We start from the raw sequence: 14,018 nt of genomic DNA on the forward strand, positions 1-14,018 counted from the left end.
AAACCGGGAAGGAGAGCAGGGAACAGAGGCCGCTCGGGCCCTGCGCTCGCCGCTCGCTGCCGCAGTTCCCCGGCGCGGCCCGCAGGGGGAGCCCCAGCGCCGCCCAGCCCGGCCCGACCGGGCCCCACCGCCCCCGGGCCCTGAGGGGAAACCGCAGCGCCGGGAGTGGCACGGAGAGGGGAGACAGGGGGAAAAGCCTGCCCTCAGGGTGCCCCGACGGGAGATCCTGCCCTCAGGGTGCCCCGAGGGGAGATCCTGCCCACAGGGTGCCCCGAGGGGAGATCCTGCCCTCAGGGTGCCCCGAGGGGAGATCCTGCCCTCAGGGTGCCCCGAGCAGCTGGGGCTGCCCCTGGATCCCTGGCAGTGCCCAAGGCCGGGCTGGATGGGGGAGAAACTTGGGATAGGGGAAGGTGTCCCTGCTCACGGGACTGCGTGGGATTTAAAGTGCCTTCCAACCCAAACCCTTCTGGGATTCTGCCATTCGTTGCACGGTGTATTTTTGGTAAATAAGGAGAGCAGGAAAGAGGAGGAGGTTACACAGAGGAGCCATCAAAATGGTGAAAGGTCTGGAGGGGCCACACAGGGAGAGACTGAGGGCGCTTGAACTGTTTGGCCTGGAGGAGACTGAGGGAGGTGAGACCTAGCTGGGGTCTGCAGCTCCTCCTGAGAAACAGCTCCTGTCTCTGCTCTGTGGGACAGGGACAGACCCAGGGAAGGGCTGGAAATGTGTCAGGGAGGGTCAGGTTGGATTTTGGGAAAGGTTCTTTCCCCAGAGGTGCTGGCACTGCCCAGGCTCCCCAGGGAATGGTCCCGAGGCTGCCAGAGCTGCAGGAGCTGCCAGGGTGGGATTGTTGGGGTGTCCTGGGAGTGGGACTCGGTGATTCCTGCAGGACCCTTCCAACCGAGGATATTCTGTGAGCAGGAAAGCCAAAGGATGGGGGAGAAGTGTTTTCCCTGCCTTACGGACTCCTTTCAACTACAGAAGTCACTGCAGAGTGTTTCAGCCGAGATCAGCTGGAGGTGGAGAAAACTGGCTGCAGCTCATTGTGTTCAGTCAGTGCCAGGGCCCCAAGTGCCCCAGCACAGCTCCTGGTGGAAACACATCCTCCTCCCTGCTCTGCAAGCCCACGGACACCCTGGAAAAATTCTTTCATAAGCTTTGTGTTGATAGAAAAGAACAAGCAATAATTTTCACCAGAGTTACAAAGTCTTGCCTAAAAAATAAAAATTAAATTCTTTCACTTATAGATAAAAGGACTGTTTCACGTATTTTAATATTATATAAATACCTACATTATCTACATCCTATTTATTTGCTTTTTACCTCTTTCTGGCCTAAACCCATCCCTTTTAGCACAAAACTTCAATCACGACATTAAAAAATAAGAGGGAAGTCAAAGTAGTACTTAAAACTGAATATCCAAATCACTGAAGTAAGTCAAACATTAAAAATATTGTAAATAATCAGAATTGTGTAGTGTATTGAACGGAAATGTCAAAGGGAGCTCCCACTCCCAACATGGCAAACCCAACTCTCATCTGCTATCAGCAAAATCTTCCCAAGTACTTTAACAACCACTCCTTCTTCCTAAAAAGCCTTTCTGGACAGAAAATGGAAAAAGGTTCTTCATTTCGCCTAACAGGCTGCAGAAGTCCCAGTTCAAGGGTGAAAGGAAGGACAGGGAGAAAATTGCCTTTCCCCTCCAAGTCAAACATCTGAAATGTGTCCAAAACAGCTTTTTGCTGCAGCTCCTGGCACTGCCAGGGCCACGAGAGCCCCTGCAGGGGTGTCTGTCCCTCCACAGCTCCCCAGGAACCCCACAGGAACCCCAGAGCCGTGGCACAGAGCTCCTCCCTTCTCCCACATCCTCGCCATGCTCCAGCCACGGCACCGGGCACGGAGCTGAAGGGGAGCTGTGAGAAAAACCCATGGATCTCCAGTTCTCTTTGTTTCAGGAGAACCTTTTCGTTTCGTTGTGCTTGGCTCCGAGTCGCTGGTTTTATCTTGCATTTCACACTTAAGGAAACCCAGCCAGGCCTGCCAAATACTACAAGGTTTTCTGTCAAAACTTGGACCAGCTGAAAAGTTTTACATTCTTTTAACCGTAAACCTTAAAGCAACTCAGACTTTTATTTTACTCACAGCTCAGGTTTGAGTGTTCCATGACATTTGGCCAACCTGGCTTGAGTTTTCTGTTTGAGGTTTCATTACAAACTCCTAATTCCAGAACAGAGTAATTAATACTTTTATTAATAGTATCTGTAGTAAAAGATTATAGGACTTGGAAGAACGACTCTGAGTGCAATTTGCTGCCCAGCAGACTACATGCAGTCCAAAAAGGAGATCAGTCCTCTAATTCAACTTCCAAAGCTGTGTGCTGACAAAAAAGCAAAGGCCTTTGGAGACCCAGCTGTAGGACCATTCCCTCAGCTGGCCTCAGCAGTTCTTGTTCTCTGTGTTACAGACCCCAAGGAACTGCAAGGGATGGCAATTTCTGTTCCCAGTGTGACACAACAGTTTGGGTTGGAGGGGACCTCAGGGGTGACCTCATCCAAGCCTCACTCCAAGCAAGGCTTATTCAGGAGACATCGGCTGCTCAGGGGAGAGGTGGATGGTGCAAGGATGCAGATCCCACATCCCCTGGAGTGAAGGGACCTGCCTGCCTCCTTGGCAGATCTGAGCAGAGCACTGCTGGGTTCTCACCTCCTCAGCTTTGTGTCACCCATGCTCAACATTCCTGTGCTGGCACTGCACCTGAGAGTCAGCATGGAACCACAGTGGGGGGACAGACCACACCCAGTACAGGTGCCAAATCTGGAATTTCTGCTGTCCATTGCCCTTATTTTCTAGCCTGCCCCAAAATACAATGATGCTTTAGAGCCTGAAGATGAAATATGAGCAGTAAGCAGTGGCACCCTGCAGGATGGGCAGCACAGAGTGCAGCAACACTTCCAAAGGAGGAGCTGCCAACGCTCTGCCAGGTGGGCTTGGACTGTGGCAGCCACTCAGCTGGGTGTCTGTGGGACTGGTAGCGTGAGGAACTGTTACACAGGCTTGTTATGAAGCTCAAATATTTTCATTAACATCAACGAGCAGAAGTTAGGTTAATAATCTGAACACTGACAGATGTTCAACAAACACTTGGCATTGCTGCAGCCAGAACAAGAAAGAATTCAGTGTTATCTTGGAACAGCCTGCAGAACAGCACAACGTGAAGCAGCAAAGCTCTGGGACCAACACATGGATACACAGAAAAGCCAGGCTCTCTCCTAGCACAGGCACAAGAGGCACCAGGATACAACCCAGCCCTGTGTGCAGACCTGGAAATTTTACAAATTGCATAAAAAGAGATTTTAATTCCAATGCAAGTAACCAGCACTACAGTGGGGGCAAGGGGCAGGCTGCAGGAAAGGAGAGTCTCCACTGCTTTTCATTAAATTAAGACATCTCCTGAGTTTTGTCTTAAATTCAAGTTGTGTTTGAGTTCAGTCCAAGGCAAGTTCTACACAACAAAGGGCTCTTACTCCCCTCACAATGTCATTATAGTATAGAGACCCAGGATTAGTAAAAATGATGAATTTGGGGGGAACAGCGACATGAATGCATTCTGGTCAAAAATAGCTAAAACCCACTAAACTCTCATTCAACAGTTAACAGAAAATCTCAGGGAACACCACGTGTGAGAAGCTCCATCAGGATCAGGGCACTGGGTATGGCACTGACCTCATTGCTGATGGTTCCTGGATGGTTTGGGGCACCTGTGTTGGAAAGCTTCAGATGAATACACTGGTTTGGGGTTTTTTAATGTGTTAACGCTGTTCACAAGTGTAAGGGAAATAGTAGGATCTAAAGTTTGTAAATGAGCTACAATCTTGGAGGAGCTAAAGATTAGATCGACCTGTGTTGCATCACTTTACAAGTTAAATATTTTTCTTAAAGTGCTAATCCAATCCAAACAAGGGTTTGATTCTAAATTAAACAAACTCCACTTTTATTGGTATTAACAAAAATATGCAATGCTAATTTCAGCAGGCAAGCACTAACAAGAGCAGCTATGCAGGCTGTGCTTTCTCCAGGGCAAAGAAGGAAGGACATTAACTTCAATTTCCTTTTTTCCAAGCAAAATGCATTACATTACAAAATCCACTGCGAGGTTTATTAAAAAAAAACCCGAAATAAACAACAAAACAAAACCCCAAATTTCCTACACACCCATGTTTTTAAAGAGTCTTTTAAAAAACCCACTTTCATTGAATCTCCACTTCTGATTCAATTTGCTGTCAAAGGTCATGAGCTAAAATATACAGTTTACACTAAAAGCAGGAAGCAGGGTAAGTAATTGAATAACATCAGGAAATGGAAGAATACTGCCATTTTCCTAATGGATATAGTACAAGGTTTACTCTCTCCAAATTTAATTCTAGGAGCTCCTGTAGTAAAGGCTTTATTTTTCTTCAGCTTGAATTTTAGCCTACAAGGTTTAAAGCAAAATCCTCCTGCAATCAAAAGAACAAAATACCACAGCAGCTTTATTTTCTAACAGACAAAGATGATCATTTCTGCAGGAAAGAGAAACCCCCTATCAACTGTCTGAAAACAGAACTGGCATAGCAGGTTGGCTGCTTAATATACATGGGCTGGAAATAATTCTGCTAAATCAGAGTTCTGAATTATTCATTAAAAACAGATTTTCATGATTTAAATTAGAAAGACTTAAAATTACAAGCCTTGCATTGCTATTGATAGGTAAGATCTCTTTTCCCCTAAGCAATGTTATAGTCTCATACAGCTCCACTCCTGGAAATGCTTTATGATCACTCTAAGATATCTCCTGACACTCGCTCCTTCTGGAAACAACACACCCTCTGGAACGTGCTTTAGATCAGTAAGAGCCCAGCAGTATTGATTATATAAAATCATCATTATAAAATATATCATTATGATAATGAATAAAGGTTGAAGGGATCGTTTTCAGCATTTATTGCATATTAAAGCACAGGCTCATTTAATACACTGGAAGCACAAGCCTTAGTACTGCAAATAAACTCTTTCCATCATGGAAAACACTGCATTTCTTACAGGAAGCATCAGACCACAAATGTGACTTCAGATCTTTCCAAAGCATTTTGTAACGATTCACAAGGCAGCCTCCCTCCCTGTACTGTTACTGATTTATAAAGACAATGCCATTAATAAGCTGAAGGCTTGCACTGCTGCCTGGGAGCTGCTCTCCAGTCATTCCACACAAATCCAGGCAGCTGCCATGGCTCCAGCGCTTTGCATTAGGAATTATTAATATTCCTTCATCACACAGGTACAACCTTTCATCTGGAGATCACCAGACTCTGCACAAATTCTCCAATTAAACCTCTCTGCCTTGATTAGGAATTGGTAGACGAGTTGCTCGTGATGGAACAGCATTTCCATGCAGGATGCAGAGGGGCTGCAGAGCCCAGCTCCAGCCCGGCACCGCGGCCGTGCCCTCGCAGGGGTCACGTCTGGACACTGAGCACATGACAGCTCCATGCAGACACTGCTTGAGGCTTTTCTACACTCCAAGGGAATTTTTTGGAAATCCTCAGCCTGAGCTACAGCTCAAATGTTAATGCCAACAGCACCTGAACTGAATTGAGTAAGTGCAGCTCGGGCTGGGCCAGGTCCGGAGCAGGACCAGTGGAGCAGCTGGGATAACCCAGCATCCAAAGGACTCGTTGGTAACAGCTTCTGTGTGCTAAGGCACAATCCCTGCTTCTGCAATCTTTTACTTTGGCACAGGAGATACAGAAACTCACTCCTTTTCCAGTTAGCAGGATCAGTCCTCAGCACATCATTCTGTATCATCAGGAGAAGTGAAGACAACCAGTATCAAATCTCACATGCTGAGAGCATCATGCCACCCAAATATAGCTTTTATTTGACAACACCACACTAAGTCATCAGTATCCTGTCATTTTCTTCTTCAGAACCAAAGCACAGAGCACTTGTCTGGATATTAATTTATTTTCTTAAACATAGGAGCTATTTTCCTTCACCTAGCAAGCCCTATTGAGCAGGTTATATAATTAACATCAAAGCAATTTGAATGCTGCTTGACTTGCTAAAAGCTGGTAAACAAGCAGGAAGCAATAAGGTGCTTTACAAGAAAAGAACATGTGTTGGGGGGAGGGGAGACAAGAAAACATTAAACAGATTAATTGGTGATTTTAACAGAATTTCCATTTTTCTTAACCCTCTGCATGCTTTGGGCACTTAATTTTTCTTTCATTTATAAAAGCAGGAGAATTTTTTGTTCAACTAGATCAGAGAAAAACGAGTTAAGAAGGAAATGATGAGAATGGCTGGCAAAAATAAAAGTACCATGGAGAAACTTCATGTGCTGTTTCCAATGGCTAGGATGAAATCCACTTGCTTTATGATTGAAATAATTTTTATTAGCATATTTAGAAAATATAACATATTAAGAAAATTGCAACATATTAAGAAAACGGCCAGAGCCAGCCAGGCTGAACCCAGGGAAAGCTCAAAAACTCCACCATAGCCCCCAAAGCACTGCAAACCATGAAATTGTGTGAGCTCCATCCTGGAGTTTCACAGGGATTTATTTACTGCACGCTGCCATTGCCCTGCCCTCAGCTCCCAGGACAGTCACAGCCTCGCTCCCTTGGGAAGGGAACAATTCCTCTCAGTTTAGCTCTCAGTTCCTCTCCTTTTTAAATTAAAAATGGTCACTTTATTATGCTGTCTTATAATACTTAAGCTAGCATTCAATTTATCTCCAGGCAGACTCAGTCAAAATTAATTTTTTGTTTAATTCCTTACTGGTAACACGCATGGAAACTTTTAAGACAGCAATTGATTGCATTGAACATTTAAAATATGGTTCACTTCCTGGCACATTTAACAATCATTTAAGTTTTCAATTAAAGTAGGGTGCCAACATTAAAAGAAAAAAGATAATCCTGAGAGACAATAGCTGCCCTGTGCACAAGAATATTTTTTATTTTTCTTTAACTAAAATTCTCAAGATATCAAATTGATTAATATAATTAGGTTAGCCCAAAAGTGACTGTTTCTCATCTCCTTTTTTTAGCTGGAATTTGCTGGGAGTTTGTGTCTCACAGGGTGGGTGGTGCACAGCCCCCTGGAAGGCATTACCTGGCCAGGTAACAGCGAGGTGACATCTCTGCAGCTCTGTCTCAGAGCAAACTGCAGCCAAAACACAAAGTGAGATGTGAGATGCAGCAGGGCAGAGCAGAGAGAGTGGCAATATTTGCATTAGAAATAAAAACACGCCAACATTGCTCATTTTCCTGCAAGCCTGATCACACTCAACACAACCACAAAGGAACCCTTCCTGTGCCACAGCCCAGGGGGGATCAGCTCACACATCAGCTCCAGAGACATGGGGAGATCTCAATATCCCACTGCTTATTCCATGTCCAGATGTGTCCTGAGCTCCTCCACGCCCTCCTTGGCTGTACAGCCAGATGTGTCACACCAAACCCAGTCACCGTGTCAGGTGCTGATGGCCATTCTGAGTCCTGCTTAATCCACACTGCCCAGCAGCTGATATTTCATCCAGAATGGCCAAATGTCAGCCTCTAACCAGGTTTTAAGCTCATATTGTTTGTTCTCTGTGTGCAGCTGGGCACTCTGTGCCTGCACTGGTGCTGAAGCTGCTCAGGCACAGCAGGCTCTGAGCTGGGCAGTGCACACAGCAGCACACAGACACCATCAAACCAAATCAACACCAAATACACTGGCTCTGAGGCTGAGCTACAGGCATTTGCTACTGCAGCATCAATAAACAATATCTGGGTAGAGTTCCTCTTACCTCTGGGCACTTACACTCATCCACAGGACAGGGGAATGGCAAAAACAAGGCCCTTTTCTCCCACCCTCATCAGCCCTGCAAGGGAATCTCTCCATGGAGAAGCCATTTTGAGTCCCTGGGACTTCCCAAAATGTATTTTTAAGCCTTCTAGCAGGGATAACATCCTTAGTAATCAATTTGACTCATGATTACTATTTCAAACACAGGCTCATACCCAGACGAAAAAAGCACACTTACATGGCAATATATACAGAACAATAACATTGCCAGATGGTATAATACTAAGCAGAATTAATTTCACACATGATGTTTTCAAGGTGTTAAAATATGTCACAGCTTCTGCTAATAAAACATCTTCCTCTTCTCTCCTCCTTTTAAGAAAACGCTGTGTTCCCACCAGCCTGTATTTTACATTATATGTGTTTCCATCCTGATAAGGGCAGCTGATTGCTTGCAAATCTAATTACAGTCAAATGAAAGTCTTTCAGAACCATCATTAGCAATTAGGACCTGCTGGATTTGCAGTGTATCATTTAGAGAGGTATAATTCAATAGCTTATTGAAAAATTGCAGGTGAAGCTGGTGATTATGAGGGGGGACGCCCGTGGCACATCACTGCGGGCGAGCATCGCGTGGAGCAGCAGCTCCCAGAGCACTGATCAGGGACTGCAGGGGTTTGTTCTGGCCCAGCACAGCCCTGCCCCAGCCCACAGCAGCATCCCAGGACCAGCCCTGCACTCCCCAAGCCTGGCTTTGTGTGTGCTCTCCTGGAATCCAGAGCTCGGGGAAGCCATGGGGGATGTGCAGCACAGAACAACAGGCACGCAAAGCCACACACGTCATTTTTCAGTCCTTTCTGCAGAGAACAACAATCTTTTCTGTGCCCATTGAGCTCAATTATATATATTATCAGGGCCCAGAAGCTGCTTGGATGCTTTTGAGCAGCTGGGTGCCTTCAGAGATGACGCACTGGATATGGTGACTGGGGGTTAAGTGCAGCTGGAGATTTCTGTGGCCTCTGATCACAGGCAAACAGCAGTCGAGAATCACAAAATGTTTGTAATTCAAGCACTGTTTGTCACCCACGGCGGTTTCCAAACGGGAAACGAGACGAGGACTGAATGGCAGCCCAGCTTTCAGCACATGCTCCCACACAGACAGGAATCCACACACTGTGCATGTGTGAAAATAAAGTGTGGGTCCCTGCCAAGGGTGAAATTACCAACGGGCCAGCACAAGCACTCAGCATTTCCACAGCTCATGGTGGGCTGGATAAACTGAGCTGGACATTAGCAGAGGCAGAGCGTGTTCCCTCACAAAACCTGCCCCCTCTCTCTAAGCATCCCCCTCTATTTGCACACCAGCCTGCACCTCTGCACCCCTTCCCCACACATCCCTTTCCCCTTTTCTGCCCTACAAAGGGTTCTCAAAGTGTGGCTGCACCAGCACTTTGAATCTGAAAAAATCCCTAAATCAAGCAACTTCTCCCTTTACATATGGAATGGGGATATTATCTCCCTTTCCACCAATGTGTGGCCATATCCCTGCTGATCCAATCCTGGCTGGTACCACTCCCAGGGCAGGTGACTTTATCCCACGTTCTGCCACTCAGTTGTGATATTTCCTGTCACTTCATACAAAGCCAGACCTCCAGCAGTGCAAAACCAGCCCAAAAATCCCACACACAGCTTCCAATCCCCTGTGCTGCCCTGCACGAGGTAGTTTCACAGCCCAGCTTCTTCCCTGATCTTCAGAAGTTTTACAGTCACTGAAATCCACCGGCTGCCAGTAAAGGAATCCCAAATCCCAGCAGCTGTGTTCAAGGAGGTTCAAGCCTTTATCACTCACTCCAGGTGATGCATGCTGTAGGCAGGATTTCCAAGGTGTTTGACCTCACACTGCACAAATATATCCCCATCTCTTGCCTTGCACAGAGCTGTGGTAGGGAATCCAAGAAATGGAGCAGCTCTCAGTGGCTGTGTACTGTACTTGGAGCTGCTGCAGCACTCCCAGAGCCCACCCACAATTTCATTTTCAATTAGCAGCTCTTAGAAAAGTAGTAATGAAAGCAGTCGCTAAAGAGCACTCAGATGTCATTGAGAGCCTGCAAACCCAAACTGTAAATAGCACATTGTAAATGGCTTGTCAGCACAGTCAGCTGTCCCCGGGATCACAGTGACAATCCAGCCCATCTGCTGCGCTCCCAGGCCGGGGAGCTGCCAGAACCTCCTCCAGAGCCTGCTCCAGCTCCCCTGGCTGCAGGACAGCCCAGCCCCACGGGGAATGCACCCTCTGCAGCTCAGCTTTGCTGCACTGGGGCACACGAGCACCTCTGCAGCGGGGGACGAGTGTGCTGGCACTAAATCAGCACACAGAAACACATGGGGCTCTCGAGTGATGGTGGCACGGGACAGCAGTGCCTGCCCACATCTGCCACCCAAGCTTCAATTTAGGATGCACAGATGCAGGGTGAGACTGCCAAGGGGATCGTGGACTTAATTCTGAGAAGGAGCAGCTTCAGCACTCCCCTCCCTCCCCTTTAATTGATTCATGTAATGGACTACGAGGGGAAGACAATGGTTTATAGCACTTGTAGCTGGGGACGGCCAGAGTCAGAAGTGTATCTTCTTCTGCTGCTCTTCCCATTTTTCCTTTATCTCATTACAATTTACCTCCTAATTCATCTCTCCATCATGAGTTTTCTTCCCTCTATTTATCATCCACCTCCTATTTATTACCATTTGTCTCCTTCCCTGCACTCCTGCAGTATCTGGGATATTCTGGAAGCATTTCTGGACTCGGGAGGTGAAGGCAGAGCCCAGCAGCCACAAACCTCACACACACCTCGGCCAGCCAAGGCACCCCGTGCCCAACACACACTCTGCTGGTTTAGAAGCACATCCAGAGATGATCCTCTTCTGCATGAAGATGCAAGAACCTCCCAGCAGATGAAAAACAGTGAAGGAAATGGTGGAGGTAGCAAAAGTCAGTGTCTTCTGCTCTTTCCAAATCACACACCCACTGAACAAAGAGAAATGATCCTTTCCCTCATTATCAAAATACTCTCAACCCTCCTTCTGCCCTGAAAGCTCATTGTTTCCTGGGATGTGCTCAGACCTCGAGGAATAAAATCTCATTAAAACCCATTTAAAAATGTTTGCCACCCTTTTACTAGTTTAAAAATGTTCACTTTAAGATTTCCAAATGATTTTTACAGAAAGCATATAAAAACATGCCATCACCAATTAACGTAAAGGAAATTAAATTTAAAACGCTGGAGAAATATTCTGATGAGTCTTATGTTTGCTTAACGCCAACTAAAATTTCCTTGAGGCATTTAATAAGTACATTTATAAAAGCTCACAAAGCAGAGTTCAAAAGTCTTCTTGCTAGTAAAATATGAGCCTTAATTAACCTACAGTTTCACATTTTCTGGATTTCAATAAACCTGTAGGCATTTCAGCAGAGCTGGATAAATACCTGCATGAATACTGCAAGGATTTTCTCTGAAAACTAATTAGCAATGCTTTCAATAGCTGACTTCAACTAAATCTGTTTGACAAGGGAACTTCATACCCTAAATCCTGCAGTGAGAGTTACTTCCAGCAGATAAGAGATTTCACAGGAAAGCATATCCAGCAGGACTGTCAGCTGCTGGTAAAACCATGAACGAGATCTCCAGGTATAAAACGTTTCCCAGCCAGGACAGACTGAAGGTCTTTGGAGAGCACAGGAATGCAAGTGACAGCTCTGAGACTGCATCCTGCAATCCAGTAATCACAGGTGACAATTCCCCATTCCCCCAGGGACAGGACAGGCAGGATAAATTGTTTATGGATCAAATATAAAGCCCTAATGTAGCGAGGACACTGTCTGCATACAGAAGCCTCCTGAACTTTAAGTGGCTCCAGACACTCCTGTTGTCACACACACACCACAGTGGCCCCAGTTCTTGGCTCACTGCTGTCTGAGAAGGCTGAGAAGCAAATCTGCAAATCTGCTTCCCCTCCAGGAGCCCAGGGGTTCAGTGGGATGGACCTGGGTGGGGAGAGCAACCCAAGGTGTGCAGCCACGAGTCACTTGAGGAGGAAAAGTGTAACATGATCATAAAAAAAAAACACGCTCAGAATTTATCAATCTCCTCCTTCTTTTGTGCTCTTCACCATTTGTCTTGAAGGAGGTCAGAAAATGCTTACCCAGAACTCTTTCTATAGGTGGTGAGCATGTCTTTCCAAAGAACTTTGCAGTCTTTTCCATGACATCTTTTTTCCATGCTGAGTGCCAAAGCTGTATGGGTTTGTCGGCACCTACACTGTTCATAAGACTCAAATGTTCTTATCTGAGGAGCTCTACCCCCACCAAATGTTTGGTATCATAAATATCACATTTATATTGAGCAAATACTTTATTTCCTCTCACTCTTATGCCTTAGGAATTAGGCAGAGTACTCGGATTTATCAGCTCAAAGGAAAAGCATTTTCCATGACATTTGTCAACTCAATACCTTCCAAACCAATGCATATTCATTGCCAAAAACACAGTCTCACAAATAATCTCCATCAGCAGGGAGGCCAATCTCCTTCACAGATGAAATTCTGGGCAGGAAGGTTCCACCTGACATTGGGGCTCACTGGCAGAGCTCTCAGTGCACAGAGTCACTTCTGCTGCCCAAAGCAGACACATCTGACACACCAAAACTGAACAGAGACCACAGGAAACACTCACAGCAATATCTACTGATAATGGAATCATTGCATCAACTATCCCAAAGAGTTTTCCCCACGTTCCTTTGAAATACCAAGGAAAATTAAATCAGAAGAAACACCTTTAACAGTGTGGAACAGGCATTTTACAACTTCTTTGCTCTGCTAAAGTACTGTATAATTTCTTACTATATTCCTATATACAGCTTAACACACAGGCTTCAAAATCATCATGAAAACCTATTTCTTCCCAGCTTCTCTAACTCTGCATATCAAAATTGAATACAACTCAGCATACTTGTCATCCTCAATGTTCCTTCCATCTCCCTTAACTCACAAAATGAGAAGCAGTGAATTCTCACTATTTGCTAAAAGTTTCTCTGCAAAGCAAGGTTTGGTTTACACTAAACAAGAATGAAAACTGATTCCATGAATATCAACCATCTCCATTAAATGTTTAAATTTTGCTTCAAGAGTCACTAATACCACTCAAATACAGGCAAAAGCTGACCTAGTCACTACTATTATGTACTATTATCAGCATCACAGAAATCACACTTGTCTTAGCAGCATCACAGAAATCACATTTGTGACACTCTCATCTTTAAAAAACACCACAAACACAGCACTGCACAGTCATGAAGACAAATCCAATGTTTTCAGCCTCAAGCTTTGCAATCCTGGATGTTGCCTGCTCACTTCCACCACTGTTGGGAAGTTCTTGCTTAGGGCAGGTGATCAGTAACCCAGGGGAGCAGACAGCAGCACCACTGACACCTCACAAATGAGCTCCTCACACTCTCATCAGTCTTAGAGCTTTGTCTTGGTTAACAGCTGCCCTTCTCACAACTGCCTCACCTCACCCTGGATGTTCAGAGGACTCTTCTGTGTACAAAGCCTGAAGACAAGAAGGTCTTTATAGGACAAAGCTGGCCTCAAAATCACAGACAGACCCCATTTGTTTGCCCTGACAGTCTCACAGCCAGCCTGTGGAAAGCTCTTCCCACCTTTAAACATTTATTAATCACCACTTGCTCTCCCTCTCAATCCACCTCTGCCAGTGGTAGGACACTGCACCACATCACACCCAACAACAAAACAACTACAAAACCATTAAAATAATAAAATAAGTGATCCCAGAAAAGGAGAAATTGGCTTCTACATACCATGAGCCAACGGGCAGAGCCCTCCCTCCCCGCAGCAGGAAACTTGTCTCCCACCTGTCTGAGCCCCTTTGGTAACTTCTTCCTTTTGCCAAGGTGCTGGCACAGGTTTCGGTCGTTTTCCCGGTCAGAGCTGTACTGGTGGTGGTGGAGTCTGTTCTTTTTTGGAAGATATGACAGCCCATTGGTAAGTGCTTCCCGTTTCTTCTTGGCTAGAGGATTCTGTCGCTTCTCCACACGTTCCTGAGGTTTCAGAGCTATGTCCTTCTGCAAAGGGAGGAGAAAACACAGTGGTCAAACTCTGGTTTTGGTGTTTT

At 45.8% G+C, this 14,018-nt stretch overlaps 1 protein-coding gene across 1 annotated transcript in view; it reads right to left on the bottom strand.

Moving 5' to 3' along the window:
• Nucleotides 1-14,018, bottom strand: part of AUTS2 (activator of transcription and developmental regulator AUTS2) — a 668,592-nt gene that overhangs the window by 482,706 nt on the left and 171,868 nt on the right. The window contains exon 2 of the mRNA XM_033519007.1: nucleotides 13,759-13,968. Within this exon, the coding sequence (XP_033374898.1) occupies nucleotides 13,759-13,968 (210 nt within the window). The remainder of the gene's footprint in view (nucleotides 1-13,758; nucleotides 13,969-14,018) is intronic.

This window comes from Parus major, chromosome 19 (genome assembly GCF_001522545.3).
Source record: "Parus major isolate Abel chromosome 19, Parus_major1.1, whole genome shotgun sequence".
NCBI classification, from domain to species: domain Eukaryota; kingdom Metazoa; phylum Chordata; class Aves; order Passeriformes; family Paridae; genus Parus; species Parus major.